Raw genomic sequence first — 13697 nt, forward strand, 5'->3', positions numbered from 1 at the left:
TGTCTTGAAAGGCAGCAAACTATTGCCATTTTAAGGTAGCCAGCTGCTAACTTTTTATTAAAAAAATAATCATAATAAAGAGAGAGAGAGAGAAACGGGCCTGCTCGGCTCTGCCCGGAAAGGCCCGAGCCGAAAGCTCGTGTTGAGCCTATAAGTTTTGGGCGAGCTTTTGCTCGGCCCAGCTCAGGCCCGAAAAAAGCTTGACAATTTTAACTGAACTTGAGCCTCAAGTTTTGACTCGGCTCGTTGACATCCCCGCATGTACTCCACTACTAGATCATAACCAAGCAATTTTGAGACACATTTGTGTTAAAGAGTCCCAATTTTCTGTTCCAGTAGAAACTTGAGGCTTCTCTAGTCAGTCAGCACCTTGAATTGATGCCCCACTAGGCAGGGTCACCATTTCTTCACCGCCATCACTAAGGCTAAGAGTTTCTTCTCATAGGTTGAGAGGTTGAGGCTCTTACATTTGAGGGCTTAGTTGTAATAAGCTATTGGCCTTCCTTCCTGTCCAAGGACAACCCCTACACCATCACCTAAAGCATCACATTCCACTGGAAAAGGCTTAGTAAAATCTGGTAAGGCTAATACGGGTGGGTTTGTGATAGCCTTCTTAAGTGCTTCAAAGGCTCCAGCAGCTTCTTCACTCCATTTAAATGCATTCTTCTTCAAGAGGGCCGTCAAAGGAGCGGCAATACTTCCATATCCCTTCACAAACCTTCTATAATACCTCGTAAAGCTAATGAACCCTCTTAATGAGTTCAAAGATGTAGGAATGGGCCAACTTTTCATAGTAGCTATCTTTGAATGGTCGGCCTTCACCCCTTCTTACGATATTACATGCCCTAAATAATCAACTTTAGCCCTTCCAAACTGACACTTCGATTCCTTAGCAAATAGTTTGTTTTCCCTCAAAATATTCAAGGCAGCCCGCAGGTGTTCTATATGGTCAAATGGATTTTTGCTATAGATTAGGATCTCATCATAAAAAACTAGGAAGAATTTCCTAAGGTAGGGCCTGAATAGGGTTTTCATGAGGCTTTGGAAAGTAAATGGGGCATTGGTAAGACCAAAGGGCATTACCAAGAACTCATAATGCCCTTCGTGAGTTCGAAAGGCAGTTTTGGGTTCTTTACCCTAATTTGGTGATAGCCAGATCTGAGATCTATCTTAGAGAAAATAGTTACCCCATTCAACTCATTAAGTAGCTCCTTAATAATCGGAATAGGAAACTTATCCTTGATAGTTTCCTTGTTGAAAGCCTAATAATCCACACACATCCTCCAACTCACATCCGCCTTCCTTACTAATAACATTGGAGAAGAGAATGGGCTTTGGCTAGGCCTTATAACTCCACTTTTTAGCATCTCATTCACCAACTTTTTAATTTCAGATTTCTAGAAATAGGGATATATGTACGGGGCAACAGAAAATGGTTTTGCCCCGTCTACTAAGGGAATTTTGTGGTCATGACTTCTTTGTGGTGGTAGGCTAGTAGGTTCCTAGAAGATATCTGAAAATTCTTTTAGAAGGCTCAATCTTTGTGGGTGGGGAGTGGCAAGTGTTTGGGTTTAGGTGGGAGGCTCATATTCTCCTTATAAAAGTCGTAGCACCAATCCTTTAGGTTGCCTTTTAGAATGACGCTATAAATCTGCTCCTTCCTCTACTGACCACTCAGCTGGAGGTAGCCCTTTCAAAATCACCTGTCTTCCTTCCCATTGGAAGCACATTCTCAAGCTACAAAAATCCCAAAGTATAGGCCCTAGTTTTTGGAGCCAATCTACTTCTAAAACCATATCACAACACCCCAAGGATAGTAAATAGACAGGTAAGTTAAAGGAATGGCCTTGTACCTCCAAAGTCATCACCTCACATAAACCTTGGCAAGGAATCTACTCACCATTGGCTACGATTGCTGACAGTCCCCCATTTCCATGGACTGGCAACTTCAGTCTCTTTGCTACATGCCCATCGATAAAACAATAGGTGCTTCCGCTTTCAATCAATACCACCAGTGACTGTTTCTTCACCTTCCTAATGACTCTCATGGTATGTGGAGATGAAGAGCTAGTCATCGCATTCTGAGAGACCTCTACCTTCTTTCTTGTAGGCTCTAGAGTCAAATCTTCAAATTCTTCTCTTACGTCTTCCAGATTTGGTCCAACTCTGCCTCCCAAAATAGGATCAACACCAAAATTAACCCCTTTCAAAAGGAAAATCGTAGGCTTCTTACATTTGTGGCCAACATTCCACTTCTCGTCGCAATAGTAGCACAACCCCTTTTCCTTCATTTTCCTCATTCTTTCATTGGTGATATGAGTAGTGTTTATTGGGTTTTCGAGCTGGTTTTGGGATGGTTGGTAGGATACAAGTTGTCTGTTTGAATTAGTGTTTGGTTGACTATTTTGGGTGTTGGCCGGAAAATAGTTTGGTGGGATGTATTTGGTGGTTTTTTTGGTTGAATATCTTTCTTGTAGTTTGGCCATGCCAAAAGCTTAAGTCACAGTAGTGGGGCTAGACAAACGTACTGGAATCTCCAACTCCTCCTTAAGGCTTGCTAAAAAACAGCTAAGTTTGTATTCCTCACTGAGGTTGGGGAGGCGATTAGACAAAAACTCGAATTGCGCCTTATAATCCTCCACACTTGTGGTCTGTTGTAACCTTTTAAATTGTGCTGTTGGATCATCATAAGCAGAAGGTCCAAACCTCAACATCAATGATCTACAAAGGTTTTCCCAGCTAGTAAGTTGCCCTGCTTCTTCAACCTCTTGGAACCATATCATGGCTGGCCCTTCCATATAGTAAAAGGCTAGCATGATTCGGTGTTGAGGTAGAGTGTTGTGCATTGTGAAAAAATGGTTAGCCTTGTAAATCCAACCCATTGGATTATCACCAGCAAACCTTGGGCACTCTACTCGAGGTACTGCGATCCTTAGCCCTTGCATTTCATTTTGTTGAACTCCTACATCTCTGGGATCTCCTTCTTGTCTTTGGTTGCGCAAGATGGTCTCCAGTCGAACATTCGTACTTGCAAATTGTTGCATCATCCTCTCCATGGCTTCTTGTTGCTGTGCTTGCTTCCTGTCCATTTTTCCTTGGATTTCTCGAAGGCCAAAAACTGCCTCTGAAAGTTGAGTAATTCCGCGGGTGCCATCTGCAATCAGAACTAACCGCTCTGATACCAATTGCTATGTGCCAAATTAGCTAAATCACCTTTCTCACGCCTTGAATTGCTTCTTTGAGGGAGCCTAATGTAAAAGATAGAATTTTTGGGGTCAATATCGATCGACATTATCATTTAACTGTCAAATAAATACATAATGGAAATGCAAGAAACTGAAAGTGAGCCTACAAGCTTAAACACATTCACACACAAACACCTAATGCTCCACTAAGAGTTGACAACAAAAAGAAATTATAAACTGCTATATACACAACGACTCCATGACTTGGATTAAGTTATATACAAATGAAAATAGAAGTTAAATAAATATAGCCCTAACCAACTTCAGCAACTGTCCCTGGCCCAACTTGTACATTCGACACACGGCACTTTTGTTTTTTATTTGGGTTTTGAGATGATTATGGGATGTTGCCACCAAATCCCAGTTTTGTAATTTTTCTTATTGTTGTGAAAATTGAAAAGTAATATTTAATCTGAATGATGTTGAAATCGGGCAACGATTCTTATTAAGGTTTTGAGAAAGAAATCGATCGAAATGTCAGATTTTAGCGCCGACAGTGAAAAGAAGTATGGTGGATTTTGGGTTTTCTTTTAATTTGATCGTGTGTATTATATTGGGGATGAGAGCTTCTCTTGCAATTTTTGAGATTAGATGCCCTTGTTTGCAATTAACAATTCGGGTCATATTGCAATTATTTAAAATGAGGGCCTACTTGCAATTTGAGAATTTGGAGGACCTAGTTTTAATCTTAAATTTAGGGTTAAAATGTAATTTTCAAAAAGGGTATTAAATTTGAACTTTTAAAGGCTTTGAAATTTTAAAATTTACCAAATTAAATTTATAATAATAATAATAATAATAATAATAATAATAATAATAATAATAATAATAATAATAATAATAAATTAATTGACGATTTTTATATTCTCGTCAAAAAGTTTGTGCATTTAAATGTCGCAATTACTTGTGCACTTAAATTTCATGTATATATATATTGAAATTTTGTTGTCAATTTCGTCACTCAATCACATATAAATTTTTACTTTGATCGATTGACAATTATGATTTGTTATGTAATTATTGTTTTGGGATTGAATTTTTTATGGGTTTTGTGACGATGCTTATTTTTTCCACAACGAGAAAAATATTTTGAAATAAAAATGGGTGGTAATTGCCAAAATGGTATAATCTTGTTCGATTTTCTCTACAAAAAAAAATTTAATTAAGCGCCACAATTTTTAATTATTGCATATAGTATCTTGCCCAAAGGTGGTATTATATGTAATGTTTTTGAAAAATGACATAAGGCAGTTAACGAGTTTACCTTGGTCTATAAACTTCTTTCTACCCAAAGGTTTTGGTGTTTCGAAAATCAATGTAATTTGTTAACTAGCTTCGTGATGTGTTTTAAGAGTACATTATAGCATGTTATATTGTCAATCCAAATGTGACTTTATGATGGTACATCTAGGCTCTTACCATAATAAGATTCATATGATTTTGATTTAAATTATGGATTATCTAATTAATAGTCCATGTTAATTAGTTAAATATTTTATTATCCATTTGACTGCATGCATTATGTTTGGGTGATATTGAGTATTATACTTTATGTTTCCACAGTTTGTAATGTCTCATCTCCTTCGAGTCAATTGTATACTATTGAAACCTTGACTAAGAATAATTATGTGAGATGAAAACGAGATGTAGAAATAGTACTTGATCTTTTGCGCTTGGACTTTACGATGGAGAAAAACTTTGAGAAACTCACAAATAAGAGCACTATCGAATATGTGGCCAAGCATGAAAAGTGGGAAAGGGTTAACAAACTTTATTTGAAAATTATTAAGTGCTCTATATCCAATTCCATTATGGAGTAGTGAAGTTGTCTTTGTTGTTCGGTTTTACCCTTACTTTAGAAAATACAATTTTTGGCCACAAATGAGACGAAATTTAATTTCTATATCAAAACTTAATGCTTAGGATTTTTCCATTAATTTTGGTAATGGAAATGTTGAGTTGATTTATGGTTCTCGTTTGATTAGTAATAGACTTTTATGTGATGGTTTATATAAATTGTCTTCAACTCCTTTTGGTGAAGTCTCGTGTGCTACCAATGTATAAAAAAAATGGCTTTAATCTATTAATTGTCTTCTATGTCGTGGCATAAGTGATTAGGTCACATTTGATCGATAGAATGGAAAGATTAGTAAAAGTTGAGATACTTCACCCTTTAGACTTCTCTAAGTTTGACACTTATGTGGATTGTATAAGAGGAAAATTAACAAAATCTACAAGGAAAGTTTCAACTAGGGATAATCGTATTTTGGACTTGATACATACTGATGTTAGTGGACTTTTGCCTTCCATCATATGTGGGAACAAATATTTCATAATCTTTATTAATGATTTCTGATGATATGGATTTGTTTACCTGATTAATGATAAATCCCATGCATTTGAGAAATTCAGGATTTTTAAAATGGAAGTAGAAAAATAATGTGGAAAAAGGTATCAAAGTTGTAAGATTTGATCGTGGTGAATACTATGGCAAATACAACGAGTCTAGTCAAAACATGGGCGATTTTCACTAGTTTTTACAAGAGTGTAGAATAGAGCCTCAATACACCATGCAAAGAACAGCTAAGCAGAATGATGCTTCTGAAAGATGTAATCCAATTCTGAAAGACATGGTTAGGAGTATGATAAGTAGAACAAATTTGCCAGAGTATTTATGGGGTAAGCTTTGAAAACTGTCATGTATGTTTTAAATAGAATCTTAAGTAAAGCTATTATAAAGACACATTTTGAATTATGGATAAGACATAACCTAAGTTTGTCTCATTTTAAGGTTTGGGGATGTTCAATTGATGTTAGGATTTATAATACATTTGAAAAGAAAATTAGACCCGAAATTCACTCGTGGTTACTTTATTGGGAGATCAAAAGGATATAAGTTTTACTATCCACATCTTGACACTAGAATTATCGAGTCCATTACTACTAAGTTTTTGGAAAATGATTTTGGTAATAGTAGGAGTTCCACATTGAGAGAACTTTTGTTGAACCAAATCAACTTGTTGTTCCAGTTCTTGTTATACAGGAAAAAGTTTGTTCTCAACTAGTTCGTGTTATTAATGAAGAACTAGGGAACCTAGAGGAACTTCCAAATTCTTCCAAAAACAATTGGGTCAGTTCCTGAGCCACAAGTAAGGAGATCACAAATGGAAAGGAGATCTGCATTGCCCAATGATTACATTACATATTTGGTGAAGAGCGATTTTAATATTGGGCATATTGTTGATCTTGTAACTTATAATCAAGCATTGACAAGACCAGAGAAAAATAAATGGATAAACGCTATGGAAGATGAAATGAATTCTATGGAAAAGAATAAAGTTTGAAAACTTGTTGAACTTCCTCTAGATGCTAAAGCTATAGATAACAAGTGGATTTTTAAAAGTAAATTGGATTCAAAAGGAAATGTTGAGGGAAAGAAGGCAAGATTGGTTACAAAAGGTTTCACTCAGCGAGAGGGCATTGATTATGTTGAAACCTTTTCACCTATTTCGTCAAATGATTACTTTCGAATTATTATGGCTCTTGTGGCACACTACGATTTGGAGTTTCATCAAGTGGATGTTAAGACAACATTTTTGAATGGAAATATTTCTGAAATGGTTTACATGAAAAAACCAAAAGTTTTTGTTGTGAAATGAAAAGAAAACTTGGTATGTAAGTAAAACAAATCCTTATATGGTCTCAAATGAGCATCCCGACAGTGGTATCTGAAGTTTGATGAGGTTGTGACCTTCCTTGGTTTTGTTGATCAATGCATTTATCTCAAAAGTAGTGGGAGGAGTTTTATTTTTCTTGTAATGTATAATGATGACATTCTACTTGCTAGTAGTAACTTAAGGTTGCTTCATAAAACAAAGAAAATGTTGTATGCCAATTTTGAGATTAAAGATCTTGGAAAAGCCTCTTATGTGTTTGGCATTGAAATACATTGTGATAGGAATCGTGACTTATCAAGACTTTATCAGAAAGTGTTCTAGAAAGGTTTAATATGCAGAACTGTGCACCTGGCGATGTACCTATCGTAAAAGGAGATAAGTTAAAAAAAACTCAATGTCTAAGGAATGAGCGAGAAAGAGAATCTATGAAAATGATTCCATATGCCAGTACTATGGGGAGCTTGACGTATGCTCAAGTTTGCACTAAATCTGATATAGCCTACTCAATCAGTGTTCTTAGTAGGTTTCAGTAGAATCCAGGATAAGAACATTTGGAAAGCAACTAAGAAAGTTATGAGATATTTGAAGAAAACTAAAGGTTATATGCTTACATTCTCTATTCAAAATCTGATTTTGTTAGATGTCAAGATGATTTGAAATCAACTTTAGGTTATATTTTTATATTGGCTGGTGGTGCTATTTCTTGGAAAATTACTAAATAGACTCTAGTGGCATCTTTTACCATGCAAGCTAAATTTGTGGCATGTTATGGGGTTACAGTCTAAGCCGTTTGGTTAAGAAATTTTATCTCTGGCTTGAAAGTTGTTAATTCCATATCAAGACCTGTCACCATATACTGTGATAACGGTGCAACGGTGTTCTTTTCAAAGAATAATAAAAGTTCTGGTGGGTGAAAACATATTGACATCAAATATTTAGTGGTTAAAGACAGGGTCAAGGAAGGGTAGACGAAAATAAAGCACATTAATAAAGAGGCAATGATTGTAAACTTCTTGATTAAGGGACTCGCTCCAAAAGTCTTTAAGACACTTGTTGCTAATATGGGCATTATGGAAACATTTGATATTTTTAATTAGTGGGAATTATTTATGAACTACATTTTGGGATTGATCCCTCTATAGGGTACGTAGGCAACTCATATGTTTCGGGTACAGCCCCTTTTAATAATAAAATATTTTTTCCCTATCCATAAACTATTTTGAGCATACATTTGACTTATATTTTTTTATTATAGTATTATTATGATTTCGAGATATGACAAATAAAGACATAAGATGAGTCTCTTCAGAGACATGTGGCTTTATTTTGATCGAAAATATTATGAGGACTGATATAAATTAGCACAGTTTTTTTATCACATTTGGTGCTAAGTTTATACCACATACTACCATATTGGTTGGAGGATGGGGATCCATGTTGATAAGGATGTTGGCATTTATAACTGTGGAATGGTCTTACATCGCTTAATTTGTATAATGATTTTCATGTTCGATGTTAATCTTCTTATTGGACTAAATCATGTTACGTAAGGTGTCGTCATTAGAGTTATACTTTTGTGGTCACCTATGTAGTCTAACCCGTGTATTAAAAGTTTTGTTTTAACAATCAAATGTTTGCCCAAATGGAAAAATGTTAGAATAATTTCAAATATGGGCTTCACATTCGATTGTATATTTTACGAGTTAGATGTATGGCTCAAAATGACATTATGATTAGGCTAATTATATTAAGTGATCAATTTGAGCCATTTTACACCTTACAGGCTTTATTTGATATAATGTGATAATTTCGAGTATGTGGGCAGGAATTATGCGTAAACCCTAATTAGGATTTAAGTTGATAACGGAACGACTAAATAAATTCTTATATAAAGGCTAGATTCTCTCTCCTCTCCATATGGTTTTATTAGTTTGCCCCATTGATGGCCAACAATTTTGAGAAGTAAGGAAAGGAAGATCTAACTACTATTATTCATATCAACGATGACTTTCGCATGTATGAATTCAATTTATTAATTCATTATATTGTGATTCTTGATTCTTAACATAATTACAAATAAGTTTCAACAATAAGATCTCAAAACTGCAATGCTTGGTCTACAATGTTTGTAGACAATACGTCACGTGACATGTTATCGTTAAATAGTTTAAAGAACTGTCGATTTTTTCAACCAACAATTTTTTGACACATCAATATTATCATAAAACATTGTACAATTAGCATAATTGAATAGTGAAACAATGCCCATAAGAAGCCATTTCTTTAAAATATTACAACAATACTTGGCGTATAAGGATTATGACAACAATGTCGACAACATGAATTCTTGGACAGTTCAAAAAACAACTCATTTTTTCAACCCACACATTTTTGTCACAACCAACATTGTCAACAATTTTATACAAAAGCATTGTAAAATAGATTAATTTAAAATATTATTGCTACTATTACTACTGTGATTCCTTATTTCTTGGACACTTTTGCTTCGTTATATATATATATATAAGACTCATATTGACTTATTCAGTTTGTTGTCTATGTTATCCATTGAGAGGGAAGCTTTCTATGGTAATAGAAAAGTCAACGAAATACGTAAAGAAATGTGCATCGCTCAAGCCTACTTCATATTGAAGGGAAATAAGCGGACATAAACAATTCTATATTAGCAAATTGCTCCTTTATTGCAAATTTTACTAGTAATTTTGAATTCCATAAAATGATAAATATCAAATGTGAAATGGTCCTATCAAAGTAATGTTTTCTTTTTATATAAATTGAATAATATCATCCCAAAAGAGAACCTCGACAAAAAAAGAATCCATATGGGCATATGGCCAACATTTCTTCTTGCCCAAGTAGTTAAACATTGGGTCCCAAAATCCGGAAATAAAAAAAATGGAAAAAGAAATCTATCATGCCTCCTCTTTTTGCAGTGAATAAAATCCAAAATAAAGGGATATGCAGGGTCCAAGGCCATCTTACCTCAACTAGGCTTGCCGGCAAAAAGTGAAAAAGCTAGATTTTGGGTATAGGAGCGTATCTTATTCCTATCCAAACAAGGCTGAGCAATGGAGAGTTCGAAGTCTCAAATTGGACAAATGCCAGCCATGGTAGTGGATACAAAAAGTTAGCTTAAAATTGATTTCCAGCCTCCAATGGACGGGATAAAAAATTCCCACCGATAACGTAACAAGAAAATATTAATTATGAATTTACGGTGAGAAGTTTTCAGTCTGCCCCCTGGAGTCATGAGATCATGATTGATAGTTAGCTTAGCCAAACACACTCTTAAACATCCATTATCAGTTACAGTTCTAGTAATCAACTTCTAAACATGATATTCACTCGTATGTTCACAAAATATCATGTGTAATTATTAATATTTACTTGCTACTATCTCATGTATCTCTCTCCCCCGTGGGCAGTGAAAAACGTTTGAAAAGAGGAGTTGGGTTTCGAAGGCTTGATCTATTTCGCTATATTTTGAAAGACAAGACCATACTTCTGTACATTACTTGAGTTTTCTCCCACATATAACAGAGAAAAAATCGTGTTGCTCAACCAAAAACTTAACAAGAAGACATGGATTAGTCGAGGGGCGCTCTTCCAAGTTGAAAAAAATGGAGCCGAAGACAAGTTGTTATGCTAAGTCAACGCTCTTGCACATCTTTGCATCTATTATAAAATTCACAATTGTTGATATTAATAGCTTCACTAAGTTTGACGAATATGTTTAACTTAACCTGTAACACTTCAACCACCTTAGGATGCAATAATTTTTCAAATCAACTTCATCATTTGGACATTACAATCATTATAACTAGCTAGTCTTTTCACGACAAAATGACTTGTGTTTGGTATTGACTCTTTGAATGAGCCAAGTAAATTTTTTACCATACCATATAATCAAATAACCTTTACAAATAACTATTACCCAGGTAAAAATGGAAGAATGGGTTAGAACCTTCCGACGTTAAAAAAAAATGTTTATAACCCTAAGGTCAACTCTAGATAAGAGAAAATCGAAAATACCTATATTATGTTGATAATCTAACAACATAATACCAAGTATAGAAATAATCAAACCAAACTTGTCCAATGTTCCGATTTAAAGTCTGAATCTTGAAAGCAATATGGAATATAATTTTGTATGCAAGAATAATTCCAAAAACAAGAATTTAGCTGTCACAGACTTCAGATACAACTTTAATTTGATGTAGAATATATTCCCCTTTCATAGAACCACATTCTACCCTAACCAAGAAAGTCTCCCTAAGAGAGAAATCCAGCCTCTTACACAACAAATAAATAAAGACCAGACCAGATGTTATTAAAAAAGAAAAAGACATATAACACGCGTTCTAAACACATGCTTTAAATAGGCTATAGGCTATCAAAACTCTCCCTAGATTCATCATAAAACCATAAATAGTTTAGCTCTAAAGTTAGCAAGCAAGATGGACTGTTTTACCATGTTACAAATATAGTAGAACAACACTAAAGATACGAACTCAACACCAAAAGTTGAATTATTACTGCAAGATAAGGATTCTAATTGAGGTAAATTCAAGATCCTCAATCACAATATCTATCCAATTCAAGATAATATCAACTTTTAGTAATTGACAAGCATAAAAACCCAATCATGAAGGTAATTTCTAAGAAAAGAATTCCTTTTTCTGGTTAAACATTATGATCAAAGACAAGTATCGATTGATTGTGGAGGTAAAAGCATGTGAATCCAAGATCCTCCCTTAATCACAATAACTATCCAATTCAAGATAATATCAACTTTTGAGTAATTGACAAGCATAAAAACCCAATCATGAAGGTAATTTCTAAGAAAAGAATTCCTTTTTCTGGTTAAACATTATTATCGAAGACAAGTATTTGATTGATTGTGAACCTCCCCAATTTTTTCTCCTAAATATCAAAATCCCATTAAAATTACATAATCCAACCAGGCAAAAAAGGTAAAATCCCAAAACTAAGCAACAATCAAGAAGAGGAAAAGTGGGGTGGAGGAGGAGGAGGTAATAACTGATGAGATTGAGGGACCTGATTGCTAGCAATGGAGTTACTGCTTGGAGGGGCATACTGCAGAATGAACGGATGCTTCAAAAGCCTCCCTGCGGTCCATCTTTTTGCAGGATCCCTTTGAAGACAGCACGAAATGAAATTCCTAAATTCCCATGAAGCTGTAGCAGGGGCTTCGGGAGGATCCGACATACAAATTGCACACATAAGGCTTGCCCAATCTCCTCCTCTACTAACAGCAAATGGAAATCTGCCCAAGTAAAATTCAAGAATGCTTACTCCCAAGCTCCATATATCCCCAGCATACCCATCATATTTTCCATGATTCAGATCTGTGTTGATCCTTTCTGGGCTCATGTAAGCTATGGTGCCCACTGATGAATTGCAAGCATCCATTGTCTGATCCAAAATCCGGGATACCCCAAAATCCGCAATTTTAACAGTTCTCCTTGAATTTATCAGAAAATTGGAGGGTTTGATGTCGCGATGAACGACTTTGCGCTTGTGGAGGTAGGAAAGGCCTGAGAGAATTTGGCGGGTGAGATCAGATAAAGAGGGTTCATGTGGGATGTGAATGTTTTCGAGAGAACCCTTGTCAACGTATTCAAGTAGGACTTGAATTTCTCCATTGTGATCATACATGTTGTAGCATTTAACCACGTTTGGATTGTCTACTCCCCGGAGGATCTCGATTTCCCGGCAGATCTGGTGGCGCACAGACTCGTCATGGGTGCCGTGGATTACCTTGAGGGCGTAAATTTTTCCAGTAGGGAGATGGCGGACCTTGTAGACAGTGCCACCACTGCCGCTACCGATGCGGTTGATCCGCTCAAGCTCGGCGAACGAAGTCGGGGTGGAGGCCGGAGCGGAAGTCGGGGGAAGAGGAAGAGGAAGAGGAAGAGGCACAGCTCGATCTGGGACGCGTTGTGGCAACGGGAGGCTGAGGTCGGAGCGGCGGCGAGGGCGGGCTGAGGAGGAAGAGGCGGCGCCGGAGGCTGGTGGTGGTTGAAGCGGTTTCATGATTGATACAAAAAAGGACAAAACAAAGCACAAAAACTACTCCGAAAACGCTAAAACTACACAGAATAATTTATAAGAATTTCTGGTAATTTTCTGAAAATCACAAATCTAAAATTGATCATCAGGGTTTTGGAGCATGATGACTAATTGGCCACTTCATTTTGTAACCAAATAACTCCAAGGAAGAAGAAATTTCGTCCAACCCAAGAGAAAAAAAAAACAAGGAGATGAAGGTTCTTGGAAGTGTAAAAAGGGAAGAAAAATCGTAGAGTGGAGGAAGGAGGGGCCAAGTCCAATATGCAAACAAGAAATCTTAAATATATATTGCATAGAGAGTGATAGAGAGGGAATTGTATGTATACTTTAGTCTCCGTTTGCCCCATTATTTTTTATTATATTAAATTAAAATTTTTTCTTTCCTACTTTTATTCATACAATTTTTAATAAAATAATATTATATATAAATCAAAAATTTTTCAACCACTTATTTTTCAAAAAAATATTATTCATCTCATTATAATCTATAAATAATGGGGCTCAAACAGTCCCTTAGCCTTCGTTTATGCCCATTAAATTAATTTTTCACGTAAATTAAATTTTATTTTTCTCTATTCTATTTTCAATTACAAAATTTTTATAAATCGAAAAAAAAATTCTTCTTATTTCAACCACTCATTTAAAAAAAAAAAAAATCTAT

At 35.4% G+C, this 13697-nt stretch overlaps 1 protein-coding gene across 1 annotated transcript; it reads right to left on the minus strand.

Moving 5' to 3' along the window:
* Positions 1–11697: 11697 nt before the first annotated feature.
* Positions 11698–13306, minus strand: LOC111401493 (mitogen-activated protein kinase kinase 5-like). Its single transcript, XM_023029240.1, has one exon. The coding sequence runs from the start codon at positions 12998–13000 to the stop codon at positions 11942–11944; it is 1059 nt and encodes a 352-aa protein (XP_022885008.1). The 5' UTR covers positions 13001–13306; the 3' UTR covers positions 11698–11941.
* Between the last annotated feature and the right edge of the window lie 391 nt (positions 13307–13697).

Source organism: Olea europaea, chromosome 10 (assembly GCF_002742605.1).
Source record: "Olea europaea var. sylvestris chromosome 10, O_europaea_v1, whole genome shotgun sequence".
NCBI classification, from domain to species: Eukaryota; Viridiplantae; Streptophyta; class Magnoliopsida; order Lamiales; family Oleaceae; genus Olea; species Olea europaea.